Source organism: Colobus angolensis, unplaced genomic scaffold, assembly GCF_000951035.1.
Source record: "Colobus angolensis palliatus isolate OR3802 unplaced genomic scaffold, Cang.pa_1.0 Scaffold80, whole genome shotgun sequence".
In the NCBI taxonomy this organism is placed as follows: domain Eukaryota; kingdom Metazoa; phylum Chordata; class Mammalia; order Primates; family Cercopithecidae; genus Colobus; species Colobus angolensis.
The window spans coordinates 411006-425780 of NW_012121821.1; the positions used below are offsets into that span (position 1 = coordinate 411006).

At 39.0% G+C, this 14775-nt stretch overlaps 1 protein-coding gene across 2 annotated transcripts in view; it reads left to right on the forward strand.

The window, feature by feature from the left end:
• The window catches only part of SRGAP1 (SLIT-ROBO Rho GTPase activating protein 1), a 317024-nt gene that overhangs the window by 160112 nt on the left and 142137 nt on the right, over window positions 1-14775 (forward strand). For both annotated transcript variants that reach the window (XM_011929220.1, XM_011929221.1), the window contains exon 3: window positions 478-640. In XM_011929220.1, coding sequence (XP_011784610.1) covers window positions 478-640 — 163 coding nt within the window. The remainder of the gene's footprint in view (window positions 1-477; window positions 641-14775) is intronic.

Below are 14775 nucleotides of genomic sequence, written 5' to 3' on the forward strand. Positions count from 1 at the left end.
TCGAATTTATGTTCCATGTAATGCATAACTAGCCAAATTTCTTTTCCAGCAACAGACTGAACATTCAAAGCAGACTTTGTATGCCGTGGCAAAACCACAGTCTGTCTGAGACAGTAGTCAATAGATTTTTATGTAAACGTAAATCACTTTATTCAATGGACTGTGTAAAGCTGAGAGCCTGCCTAAGCACTGTGTATGTTAGGGTCCCATGGTCCTTGTCAGGAATATAGGTTTTCACCAGTGTTCTTGGTCCACGTTTTTCCTTCCAAACCTGGACAATTGCTGGCTCTGTGCCGTCCACAGGCTGGAAGGCTGTTCTGCTGGCTGATAAGTATCCTGGTCTGAGAAATGCTCAGAGCAGGAAGCACAGCGACAGTATCCATCTGTTGTGGCTCCTTAGTTTGCCTTGGTGACTTCATTCATCTGATTGGGACAGCTTTGAAATGGATGGTAATTCTGTGTTTCTTCACTTCTTAGGAAAGACCAGAACCTGTTGTCTCCAGTGAACTGCTGGTATTTGCTCCTGAACCAAGTAAGGAGAGAAAGCAAAGACCATGCAACCTTGAGTGACATCTATCTGAACAATGTGATTATGCGGTTCATGCAGATAAGTGAGGATTCTACCAGGATGTTTAAAAAGGTACACTCCGTAAATCCTGCCATAGTGTGCTTTCCGGTAACTGCCTTGCCTATAACCAGGACTGAGAACGGTGTCTGAAAAATTAGGTGAATGAATCCTTTAGAGACACAGAATAAATGGTTAAAAATTAGATGAATGGATGTTTTAAAGACACGGAATAAAGAATTAAAAATCAGGCTGGGTGCGTTGGCTCATGCCTGTAGTCACAGCATTTTGAGAGGCCGAGGTGGGTGGATCACGAGGTCAAGAGATTGAGACCATCCTGGCCAACATAATGAAACCCCGTCTCTACTAAAAACACAAAAATTAGCTGGGCATGGTAGCACATGCCTGTAGTCCCAGCTACTCGGGAGGCTGAGGCAGGAGAATCGTTTGAATCCGGGAGGCAGAGGTTGCAGTGAACGGAGATCGCACCACTGCCCTCCAACCTGGGTGGCAGAGTGAGACTCCAACTAAAAAAAAAAAAAAGAAAAAAAAAAGAGTTAAATTGGATGAATGAATCTTTTATAAAAACACAAAAATTAGCTGGGCATGGTAGCACATGCCTGTAGTCCCAGCTACTCGGGAGGCTGAGGCAGGAGAATCGTTTGAATCCGGGAGGCAGAGGTTGCAGTGAACGGAGATCGCACCACTGCCCTCCAACCTGGGTGGCAGAGTGAGACTCCAACTAAAAAAAAAAAAAAGAAAAAAAAAAGAGTTAAATTGGATGAATGAATCTTTTAAAAATACAGAATAAAAAGTTAGGTATAGGGCATATATATACAGTTGTAAGTCAGTGAATCTATGAACTAAACAATATGAGCAAAAATTTTGAAATAAGATGTTCCTGCAAATTGCACCTCTGCCCAGGAACGGACTACCTGTACTCATGAAAAATCAGGCCAGAGGGTAAATGCCTTGGATTCTTTGTTTGGGGCTCACACATGGTGAGAAACTTTTAAAGAACAAGATTATTACACGTGCTACTCTCTTGAGAAGATACTAGCACAGTCTTTCTTAGTTTCACTAGACCAGCAGCAGAGGCTATGAGAGAGCGAGATGAAGAAAATTTCACAGGGCACAGAAAATTCCATCCCTTACACACCAGCAAGCTTCCTCATTCCCAAGTCCATTAAAAAACAAGAACTGGGCTTTGAAGTTTTCTTATCATTGTTACTAATCTCAGCCAACTCTCAGCAATTTTTTTGTGTGGACATTTTTGCTGAGCACAAATAATAAAATGGGACCGTTTCCTGTGTAGAGAGTGCAGCTACTTGCCCAGTACAACTAGCGTTCATTTTTTATGCTTGTAAGATGAGAGTTTTCCCCACCCCCTCAGCTTTGTATTAGGAATGTTGATGCCTGTACCTATACCTGTACCTCTATTCAGTAAGTAATTATTAGTTTCAGAAAGTAGCGGGGAGAAAAACCACCCTGTAGATTAATATTTATGTTTCAAAGAGTCTCCTTAAAACAAAGACATAGTGTTAAGCAGGCCAGCTGGAAAATTTCTTAGTCATGTTTGATGTATCCACATTAGATTTGATTTCTGACCTAGAAAGGGAATTTAGCAAGCTCTAAGTCACCTTATGCTCCATTAAATAGAAAAAAAAAAATTTCAAACGAAGGAGAAACTTTGAAAATTGAAACTAAGGAGCATATAATTTAAGAACAGATAGAGAAATATCCTCTGCGTCTTAAATGGTAGAGTTTTAAAAAAATAATTTAGACAGAGCCGTGAAAGTGAAATAATTTTCTTGTACATGAGCTCTTTATGCAGAGACCTCATTTGGTTCAGCAGGTTTTTCTGAGCATCTCTTATGGGCAGGAGACTACAATGACAGGTGTTGAAAAGGCTGCAAAGATGAAGAAAAACTAGTCCTGGTGCTCAAGGAGGTCACAATTTATCCAAATTTGTATGGCACTATATAATGCTTCTTATTGAGACAGGGCCTCTAGGACCAGTACCTCTACTGAGTTCATTTATTTATCCATTCAACAAAGCATCTTTAAAATGCCTGGCTAGGGAAGCAGAGCTAAAAGACATGTCCCTGCCTGCAAGGAGCTCATTACAGTAATTAACAGTTACTACACTAAACGGAACTGGAAGACTGGAGATCTTAACTCTATCTAGGGGATGAGGAAATTCTTCACAGCTAGGGGAACACTTCAAGTGAGACTTGTAGGAGAAGAAGGCATTCATCAAACAGAAGGACAATGAGCTATTCCAGGAAAGGAAAACATGAGCATGTTCCGGGAAAGGAAAGAGTTTGATATGATTGGACCAGGGATCGTATGGGAGTGGGTGATGGGATGTGAAATTAGAAAGGATGGTCATATAAGAAGGGACTTTGTATGTCTTGCTAAAATGTGAGGATATGTATTTTGTAAGTCAAAGTCAAGGGCTTGATAAAGTGGATAGAAACCTAGGGCTAAGAGTCAAACAGATTTGGGTTTGAATTCCAGCCCTTCTGCATACTTGCTTTGTGATCTTGGGAGATCATTCCAGAGATTCAAGAGTAGGCTGTCCATTCTTGAGGGAGCAAGAAAGGCAAAATTGGGCAGAGGGAGAGGCTGCACCTGTGAGTGCTCTGGGGCAGGCATGCCCTTTGGAGTGATCTCATATCCAGGCAAGGAGACCTGGCCTTTGTTTCGGGGAGGGATTAAGTAATCTTGGAGTGAGGCAGCTCCCATTGGTGGACGGTAATTCCCAGAGAGGGATCAGCTGTGAGTTTCAGCAGCTAGCAGCCAGTATTCCCAGTAGTTAGAGGAATGAGTTGCTGGCTCTTGGGAAATGGCCTGGAGAATGCACAGTAGACACACGCACACGTGCACACATGCACACACGTGCAGAGAGACAGAGACAAAAACAAACAGATATGCCTGCTTGCTTACTACCAGAAGTTCTCTTCTTATCCAGATTTTCTGGTTCTCAAAGAATTTCATCCTTGGAAACTGCCTATTTACAGTGGATTCCTGGTTACTTTGGCATTTAGTAGGGGGAATGCCCCATGCTTCCTGAACAGCTTTTTCATTCCTAACCATTGCTAACCACCTGGAAGGGTAACAAGTCATTACAGTTGCAGGTGGGAAGTTCTGCCTTCCTCGAGCGGATACAGCAGACTACGCACCTCACCTTCCCATCAGTGTTATTGCTGGAAGAGGAAAGAATAAGAGAGGCAAAGGGCACAAGGGAGAGATCAGAGTTCATAGAGGAGTAAGATCAACCCCTAGGACACATCTGTCATCTGAAAGAATAGAAAGCCAGAATCTGTATCTACCAAGTCCAGAGAATTCCAGGTCCCTTTAGATTAGAAAGCAAGACTAGTCTTTTCTGCCTTTTTTTTTTTTTTTTGTACCCATTTATGCCTGAGGTTGCAATTTTTTAAATTTTTACAGTTAGAACTTGGCAATGACCTTGACCAGTAAGATACAAATTACTCCCACATGCTTAGTGTTCCAATAGTGGAACACTAGGCATAAATGGGTTTTAATCACCAATCTTCCTCTTTTTTAGCTCTTCTTCCATTGTTATGGTTCTAGGTCAGATGCCTATTTTCTATCAAAATGGAAAGAAATTATTAGCGTGAATCTGAAGCAGCCTTTGGAACTTCTGTGGAGTCATTAGTGAGCATAATGCTTGTTTTCCTTGGGAGAAGATTTTGAGACTTCCTCATGTTTCAGTAATATCCCCATGTCTGTATGGAGATCCAAATAAATACTGTGTATCTGATAGTTTTGGCCTCTTAAACAGCCATATCTTACACAGTTTCATCAATGACAAAAAATCCTGTTACCTAAATTATTCTGTCTGATAAGGAGTTTCGAGCAGGTAATTTCAGGAATTTTTTTGTGTGTAAATGGATATAATAATCAAGAAGACACTTGTAGAAATACTCAATTCCATGCAGAGTTATAGGGAACAACTTCAAGACTTAAATCTTAATTACATCAAAACCAGTTATAGACAAGGTTGCCTAAACTTGAAAGTTTTCAACAGGTTAAGAAAAAAGTGAAGCATTTTAAAAACAACAATATTCAACTATTCAAATACTGATTATTTTAGATTTATGCCTTTAAAATTCTAAATGAAGCCTATTGGTCAAAATAACCGTGATTCAGCTTTTAGGTTCTGAAATCAGATATTCTGGGTATGAATCTTGGCTTTGCCACTGTTGGGAGCTGTGTGGACTTGGGAATATTTGTAAATAAGCCTCAGTTTCTGTAGCTATAAAGTGGATATAGTAACCTACTCCAGATAGTTGTTTAGAGGATTCATGAGTTATATATGGAAAGCCACTTAGCCTAGTGTCTGGACTTAATAAATCCTGGTAACTTTTATCTAATATCTTTATTATTATCTATAGTATAAGCACTTATTCTATATACCAGAATAATTATGTAACGTGAGATTATACCAGATATTATACCAAATGTATCCTCATTCCAAGGAGAGTATAGTTTTCACAATGATGTGAAAAACACTTCCAGAGAATAAATTTTATTTACTACTTATTATGAAGTTCCGAACAATATTTGTAAGCAAACAGTGATAAGTGCCCTCACAACAGCATTGCCTGTGGCTAAATTAAAATTTTTGTCCTCACCTTTGAACATTTAGTGGGAAATCAGGGAGTATCCAAGTGAATGCACAAGCTGACCAAGACTCCGTGCCTCTCAAATCCCCCACAGCCATTTCACATGGAGAGCCTTACCTTTGAGACTTAATTGATTTCTTCATTCATTCAACAAAAGAGTTATTTAATTCCAGACCTTCTACTAGATAGACAATGTAAACACGGACAGGAGAGTACTCTGCTTTTACCCTCTTAAGTTCTGCTTAGCTATTTTAAGAGAAGGTCAGAATTTGGAGGCTTCTGCTACACAAGGGCTTGTTTCATTCTCAACCCTCACTTGTTTCCCAAAGAACCAGGGCTGATGTGTCTCTTACCCTGTTCTCCAGCCCTGCCTTCCGCAGTCATGAGCTTCTGCTTCCTTCTTTCCATTACTCATGCTGAAACACAGTGCTCTGCATCTGGTTTGGTTCTGCAGCCAGAGAATGTGCAGTTCCTATGCTACACATAAAAATGTAATTGATGTCATCTGTCACAGTTGCAGGACAGGCTATACAGCCAGCTTGCAATAATCACTTTATTTAAGCACCTAATCACAAGGTGTTATTTACCAATTCTAAGAAAGTTAATAGAAGTATGTAGTTTGAAGGTATACCATTAAATGGTGGCATTTGAATATGTTAGTGTATCTCTATGGGTTTTAAATTATCTTGAAGTCTGTCATTTCCCCAAAGATTGTTTTAAAATCATTAATATGTTTTTATCCTTCCTTGGTTTGCATAATTACATGTACAATATAATTCATTTTGTTTCTTCATCAATAATGATGATATTTGTAAGCTGCCACTTACTGAGTTTTAGCTGTGTGCCAAGCACCGAACTCTACATTTTCATAAATTAACTCACATATCCTCATAGCTGCCTGGTGAACAGGTATTATATCCACACTTCAGGGATAAGGAAACAAAACGCTCAGGAGTATAAATTGCAGCGTCAGGCTGACTAGCAGGTATTCTTGTCTTTGCCCGTATGTCTTAGATAGTTCATAGCTGCTGTGTACTCTGTTGGTATTTCTTGGTGGTAATTAGAGATGTCACCCAATGCATAGGGTCAGAAACTTCTGAGAAATAGAACACTATGGTTCTTGTCCTAGTCATTTCTTATGAAAAGACTGAAGAATGATATTCTGGGAAGAGGCACAAAATCTGTCAGTCATCCAAGTTATAGAGAGGAACTCAAAGCAGCAGAAACTGGCCCAAAACCACTGAGAATAACCCCTCTTTCTCTTAAGTGCCATAGGTTGTCAGAGTCAGACTCACAGAAATTCAGTTAACTCACTTTAGGTATTGCTGATTGTGTGGCTTAATCTGAAAGAAAGGAGAGGTTACTAGTAAGATTCATACTTATTTTTTATTTTGATCAAAGACAGCCATATTCTATTTAAATACCCCAACATGAAAAAAAAAGCAAAGATATTTTATGAAGGAGAAATGCTGTAGTTTCAAATACACCATTTAAAATAAGTTAATATTCAAACATGTTTTAGTAGAAGTTAGTAAAAGATACCGCTTGACTACAAATCTCTAAGGCTCTGACCTTGTTTTTTTTTAAAAAAAGGCCTGTAAGTTAAAAGCATCTGAAAACTATCAATCTATATATGTGAAAAAAGAACCTATTTCTCTTTGAATATAAAATATATATGGATTGTAGAAATTTAGAAAACACTAAAAATATAAAAAGAAATAATAATTACCCATATTAACACTACCTACTTTTAAATTTTAAGCTCTATCTTTTCAATATTTATATGTGTATAATATATTTAAATATGTATGTATATATTTTACAGAATTAAGATTTCATTCTATATGGCTTGGAAAGGTGCCATTTTCATATAGAATTATTAGCATTTCTCACATCTGGAAATAGACTACCTCACGACTATATAGTACTTTACTTTGTGCATGGCCGTGTTAGTTTTCTGTTGATGGACATTTAAATCTATGATTTTTTTTTTCTTATGCTACATTCTTTGAAGTAGAATTATCAAGTTGGAGGGTGGCCTTTGAATTTTGTTAGAATTTCATGTCTTGAATTAAATTCTTACCATTTGCTTTTCTGGAATAATGATGGTCATGGTTGTCATTTAGAAACAAGTCATATATTCGCTGAAAAATTAATTGACTATTTTATTAGCAGTAAGCTACCACATATAATTTAGTGTACTTATATAACAGTAGTAAATAATATAACAAGAAGAACTTTTTCAAAGCATTTTAGTGCAGTGTTGCAGAAGAATTAAATGCTATTCCGGTGGCCTCAAGGGGCAGCTTAATTATTGATAGGGCCTGGATAAATAAGAATAGTTCAAGCTAACACTGCTAGCTGGTTCTCTTGGGTTTTATCAACCCTATGACTAGCTTTCTTTTTTTTTTTTTTTTTTTTAAGAAATAAGCCAAAACTAAACTATCATTTTTTGCAATGATGTAATTTTCTGAAATATTTTAGAAAATATTTTTAATTTATATTTATGAATTGCTTATCAGGATGGCAAGCACATAATAAGTACTCTCTGAATAGCAATTATTGGTGCTGCTGTTCTTGGCGTTACATTGTTGCCTTTATTATTTAGTAACAACAGGATATGTGTGATTGGCCTGGCTTTAACTTTAATATAACAAGAGGAAGTACTGAATACTGAAGGCAACTGTAACACAACGGTAAGTATTTGAGTATCTAAACACAGAAATGGTACAATACAATTACAGTATGCAAGATAAAAAATGATACACCTATGTAGGGCAGCTCCATTCTAATCTTATGGGACCACTGTCATTGAGGACAATAACAGCTATACAGGTTTGTAGCCTCGGAGCAGTGGATTCTACCATATAGACCAGGTGTGTAGTAGACTATACCATCTGGGTTTGTGTAAGTACACTCTGTGATGTTAACACGACAATGAAATCGCCTAATGATGCATTCCTTAGAATATGTCTCTATTGTTAAGTAATGCCTGCCTGTACTTGAACTCATAAAACACTTGAAAACTTATTTTTTAGCTAAAATTAAAATCTAGAAGGGTAAATTGTTATTTAAAACAATTATCTACAACGTATCTACTTTTATATGTTACATATAAAAGTAACATATCTCTAAGTTACTTTTGTTTTCTTCTGTTTGCTAATATGTAGTTTCTGATTTTACACAATGAACATGTTGTATAATAAAACACACAATGAAACAGTTATTTTTTGTAAACTGAGATCTGAAGGAAAAGGTTTGGTCCAGGTATACCAGTGTGTGTTTGCTCTAAAGGAGTGGGAAAACTCTATCCAGTAAATAATTCATCCCCAAATGTTGTTTATTAACGGAGAATCTGCCTATTCTATGGGTCCAATTGAAAATTACACTTGGATTATGCACTCTTAAGATGGTTAAAATAGGAAGACATGAAATCAGAGGACTTCTGACTAAGACAGCAGATTCTACATGGGCTCCAACCACCTTACTTCCCAAATTGTCTGTTAAATGACCCATCGAATACATAAATAGGAAAAACTAGAATAATTATTTCAACTTCAAGCAGAGCCCATCATTCCTTTACACAAATCTTCTAATGACTCTCACCACACTCAGAGCAAAAGTCTACATCCCCAACTCCCTTCCCCAGCTTTATTCTTCTTGATAGCACTTATCCCTTTGTGCTATACTATATATTTACTTAATTATTTGTTGACTTTCTGTCTCCCCTCCATTCCAGTGTAAGTTCCTAAGGGAGGAGACCTTCGTGTTGTTCACTGAAACAATGACTGGCACAGAGTAGGTGCTCAGTAAATATTTATTGAATGAATAAGTAATGAATAAAGATTTACTTCTGCATTAGAAACCAAAGATAGTGGCATTTACATAACACAAGTTTCAAGGCATTTCAACAAGACCCAGCATTAGCAAGGCTAGGTTTAAGCAACACTATAATGTACAATCTACTTCCCAAGAGAAAGAAACCAGAGTGGGTCCTAGTAGCAACCCACCTTCACAGGTCAGCTAGGAGACTGATGTCTCTCGTCACTGGAGCATCCTCTCTGTTCCGTCACAGATTGGTAGCCCTGGGACCGTGGTGTTAAAAAGCACCACACTTTGCTCTAAGCACCCATAGGCACCATAAAATTCACCGGAAGGTTCCCATGGCACAGTTTCCCACATAACTCCTCCAACTGAAAATTGCTCTTAGGATTATCTTCTTTTTCATCATTCCTTGAGATATTTGGAAATGCAGTCTATGTAAAAATTACTCAAGAGCTGTCACTCAAAATCAAGCTCAGCCTCCCATTTACTCTTAAGACAATACCAGGCAAGCATGGACTTCCTTAGAGAGATAATTATGCACATACTTACAGGGATAAGTATGAATAAACAGAGAAGAATACATAGTTCCTCTAAATATATGCTATGGTTTATTCATTCATTCTTCAGTAAGTACTTATTTGAGGCTTTCTTTGTCTCAGGCATTTGTCAAGATGTTGGGGATACAGTAGTAACCAACACAGGCCTTCTCTCTACCCCTTGGATCTTACAGTGGGAGAGTACAGGCAATTACAATCTTAATTACAGAATAGCATGTTAATTGTACAGTAAGGAGAGAAGGCCCTTACTTCTTATGACTTGGAGATCAGGAAAGCTGCAATTTGAATCAGTTATTAAGAGTTAGCTGGAGAAATGATGGGAAAGGAGCAGAAAACTCTTCCAGGAAGAAACAGCATGTGTGAAGAATCACATGCCATGAGATTTCATGGAGGAAAAGGGTGTTCTTTGTAGGTGAATCAAAGAATGGGAGAGGGCAGATGGCAAGAGAGATGATTGGAGAAATAAGAAGGAGTTGAAATTAAAGGCCATGTTGAGGAGTTCGAATTTATTCTAAGAGCAGTGGAAAACCATTCACAGGTTTAAACACGATAATTATGTGATCCACTTTCAGTGTGCCTGGAGTGTGAAGAGTGGATTGAAAGGTAATAAGACAGAAAGACTCAGTTTGCAGCTCTTGGAACTAATCCAGATGAGAGATGACGATGCTTTTCCTTGGTTGTGGCAGTAGAGACAGAGGAGCAGGTGGATTCGAGTGGTGTATTGGAGATAGAATATGTAATGTAGGCCTGGGTAATTGATTGGCTGCGTGGGAGAGGAGAGAGATGTAGAGGGAGCAGTCAGAAGTGACATCCAGGCTTAGGCAGTTGTCAGGATGATAGGCGTCATATGAGAGGAGAAGGCTTGGGGCACAGAGGCTGTGATGGGAAAGGGATTGTGTAAAACATGGTGTTTAGTTTTGGGTGTGCCTGTGGATAACTGGGTAGAGAAGCCCCATAAGCAGACCAAGAACTTCAGGAGAGAGATCAAGACTAGAGAGTTGGGAATCTTCCACCTTTGGCAGGTCATTAAAATCTTGGGAGTAGTTGAGATAAATCAGGGAGAATATATAGGGTGAGGAGGGAAGAGTAAGAAAAACTCACAGAAAAACTAGGAATTAAAGAATGAGAAGAAGAAACATATCCTATAAAATGACTGAGAAGGATCAGCCAGAGAGGTGAGAAGAAACGCAGGTGAGTGAGGTGTCCAGAAAGCTAAGTGAAGAAAATGCCAGGAGGGAGTGGTCAATGTGCAAAGGCCATGACGTCCACTGAACTGAGCAGCAAAGGGTCATTGGTTATCTCCTTAAGAGCAGTCTGGGCAGAATGGTAGATGTTCAGCGAGCAAATTGGGACAGCGAATGTGGACAATATTGTCTAGAAATTTGCCTGTAAAGAGAAGGAAAGATAAGGGAGGTATTTGAAGAAGAACATTGGTCAAGAAAGGTTTTTTGTTGTTGTTGTTGTGTGTGTTTGTTTGTTGTGTGTGTGTGTGTGTGTGAAAAAAACAGGATGTTAGGACAAACTAGTTTAAAATGTTGAGGAGGGCCAGGCCTGGTGGCTCATGCCTATAATCCCAGTGCTTTGGGAGGCCAAGGCGGGAGGATCACTTGAAACCAGGAGTTCAAGACCAGCATAAGCAACATGGCAAGACGTGATTTCTGTAGAAAAAATATTTAAAAGTTAGCTGGGCATGATGATGTACACCGGTACTCCCAACTACTTAGGAGCCTGAGGAGGGAGGATTGCTTGAGCCCAGGAGTTCAAGGCTACAGTAAGCAATGAATACACCACTGCACTCCAGCCTGGGCGACAGAGTGACACTCTGTCTCTAAAAAAATCCAAAAATAATATGTTGAGGAAAAGGAGCCAAAAAAAGGGAAGCTTGACAGTTTAGGAAAGAACAGGTGTAATTGATTGATCCAAGACTCAGCCAAGGGGGCAGGTAATGGGACCCAAAGGACAGGCAGAAGGTTTAGCCTCTGGCAAAAGACTGTATTTGGAGATGAGAGAAGAGCTGCTATGGATGCGGGATTCTCTATTCCTTTTTCTTTGTGAAGTTAGAAGTGATAACATCTCATAAGCAAGAGGAGGAGAAAGAATGGTCTATTGGGAAAATAAGGTTTGAGAAAAGTAGAAAAGATTCCAACCAACCCCTGGAGGGACTGAGAATTAAAAATAAAAGAAATATGATGTGAAAAAGAATCCCCACTTGAGAAAATATCACAATATGAAAATAGAATATGAGTTTTCAAACAAACTTGCTGAAAAGACACACACACGTTACTACTACTTTCAAGCCTCAAGCTTGCATGAGGCTTGAAAGGTCTTATAGATAATATTAAATGTCAGAAAACAATGGAGCAAAACCAAGGACAATTGAAGGAAAGTTACAACTCCAAAATTCTAGATACAACCAAGTTGTTACTCATTTTAAAAAGCAACTGAAGAGCGATCTTAAATATGTAGTGTACTTTCCTGAATGCACACTTAGTTTGGGTAGCTTGTGTGCAAAGTTAGCATTTTCCTTTTATCAACTCCCTGAAGTATTTCTTGCCCACAGTGGCTTTGGGCTTGGCCACATGACTTGCTTTGGTCAATGGGACAATGCTAAATGTGAAGCAAGCAGATACTTGAAAAGTGCTTCCACATTGTGGCCTGCCCTCTTTTGATGCTTTTAGACATGTAACGTGTTATCAAGTCCTAGCTAGCTTGCTGGATGAAGCACAAGACTACATGGAAGGCAACTGAAACCTCCTGAGTGACAGCCAGCCAAATATTACACATATAATGAGGACATCTTAGATCATCCAATTGCCAGCTGACCCCAGCTGATTGCAAATGCAAGAAAGAACACAGCCAAGCCAGCTCAGAACAGAAGAATCTCCCAGCCGGCCCACAGAATCCTGAGCTAAGTAAAGTGTTGCTTAAAGCCACTAAATTTGGATGTTTTGTTCCACAGCAAAAGTTAAATGATACACTAGGTAAAGATCTGTGCCCTCCCCAAAAGGTAGATGGAATCAAAAGATATACATAGGTTTTGGGTAAATAGACTAAGTATACTCCACCATGCCTTTCCCACTGAAGGCGTGTTTAAAAACGTGGAATACCTGCAGCAGTTTAAAAACTGAAAATTAAATAGTAGCTGGTAGTTTGGGGAAGAAGACTAGATTTTTTAAATTCCATCAAATTGGCATTATGTGTTCCACTTCTTTTCCTTCAGTATCCTCCAGCCTAAATGCAAGGCAGCTAGAAACCTGGAAGTAGACATTGGACTTACTTAAACATAGAGGGCTGTAAGAGAAGCTGTTAGCTGTGACACAGAAAGCAGAAAAGGGAAGATAAAGATGATCCAAATTTTTCATTTTTTTCACTACTTCCTCATGCCCCAGTCACTGGACAATCCCAAAATGGCAACAGCAGCAGTGACACCAACAGAGGCCTACAATTACCTACAACTCTGAAATAGAGAAACTTTCCTCCCTGATCAGAGGAGCTGTGATCCAAGAGGGTGGGGCAACCACCTGTTGTTTTATTTTCTGTCTGTCCTGCTGCCATGTGGCCTCAGATGTGGACACAGTCATAACGAGTGTTTAGTAGATTAGAAAAACTGAAGCCCCAACTTTCCAGTTAGAGCAATGAAAAGGGGAGTCCTAGGAACCAAAAAGTACTGGGGAAATTTCAGAAGGGGTAAAGATTGAGAAAGCAACACCATAAAGTTCTTTATGAACTGCTGAATCCCTAAGCTACACATGAATGGGACTTATCCTAGACAGAAACTTACCAAAGACTTCAAGAATTGGACTGTAGAATAGGAGCATTGTGTGAGTTCCAGAGAAGCCACTTTGTGGTGCATCTGCAGGACAGGTACAAATAGCACTGCAAAGGTATTGGAAACAATTAACAATAGGATACTGGTCAGAATTTGTATTCTGAATCCAACTAGACTGATTTCCTGATGGAATAAAATTATCAGAATTCTGTATATGGTTTAAACAAGACTTGGAGTTTCATAATATAATATGCAGAATATCCAGAATAAATCCAAAATTACTCAGCATACAAAGAACCAGGAAAACTTCAACTTCCATGAGTAAAAACATTGATAAACATCAAATTCTGAGATGACACAGATGTTTGAATTATCTAACAAAGATCTGTATGTGTGTGTGTGTGTGTGTGTGAGAGAGAGAGAGAGAGAGAGAGAAAGAGAAAGAAAAGAAGGAAGGGAGGGAGTGAGGGAGGGAGGGAGGAAGTGTCTCACTCTGTCGCCCAGGCTGGAGTACACTGGCTCAATCATGGCTCACTGTAGCCTTGACCTCTCCAGGCTTAGGTGATCCTCCCACCTCAGCCTCCCAAGTAGCTGGGACTACAGGTGTGCACCACCATGCCCAGCTAATTTTTGTTATTTTTTTGGAGGTGGGGTTTTACCACGTTGCCCAGGCTGGTTTTGAATTCCTAGGCTCAAGTGATCTGCCTGCCTTGGCCTCCTAAAGTGCTGGGATTACAGGCATGAGCCATTGTGCCTGGCCACAAAGACTTTTAAAGCAACCATGATAAAAAAGTTCCAAGAAGTAAGGGCAGATACTCTTGAAATGAATGGAAAGCCAGGAAGTTTCAGCAAAAAAATAAAAGGTATAAATGGAAATTTGAGAACTGAAAAATGATGTAACTAAAATAACAACAAAAAAAATTCACTAGGTGGACTCAGTGTTAGAGATAACAGGGGGAAGAATCAGTGTATATGAAGGTAGATTAACAGATATTACCTGTCTGAACAACAGAGAGAAAAAATATTTTTAAAAAAATGAACAGAGCCTCAGGGACCTTGGGAATGATACCCAAATGTCTAACATTTGTGTCATCAGAGGTCCTGAAGGAGAGGAGAAAGAGCGTGGGGCATAAAAATAAAACTAATTGAAAAATAATTGCAAGAAAATTTCCCAAATTTGGCAAATGACATAAACCTACACATTCAAGAAGCTCAGCAGAACCAAACTAGATGAACCTGAAGGAGTCCATACCTACACACATCATAATAAAACTGAAAACTAAAGACAAAGAAAAATATATTGAAAGCAGCCAGTGAAAAATGATATCTTATTTTGGGGGGAACATTAATTCAAATGGCTGTGGGACTCTCAACCCACTCAATGCTAGCAGCACCTCACAGGTTGTG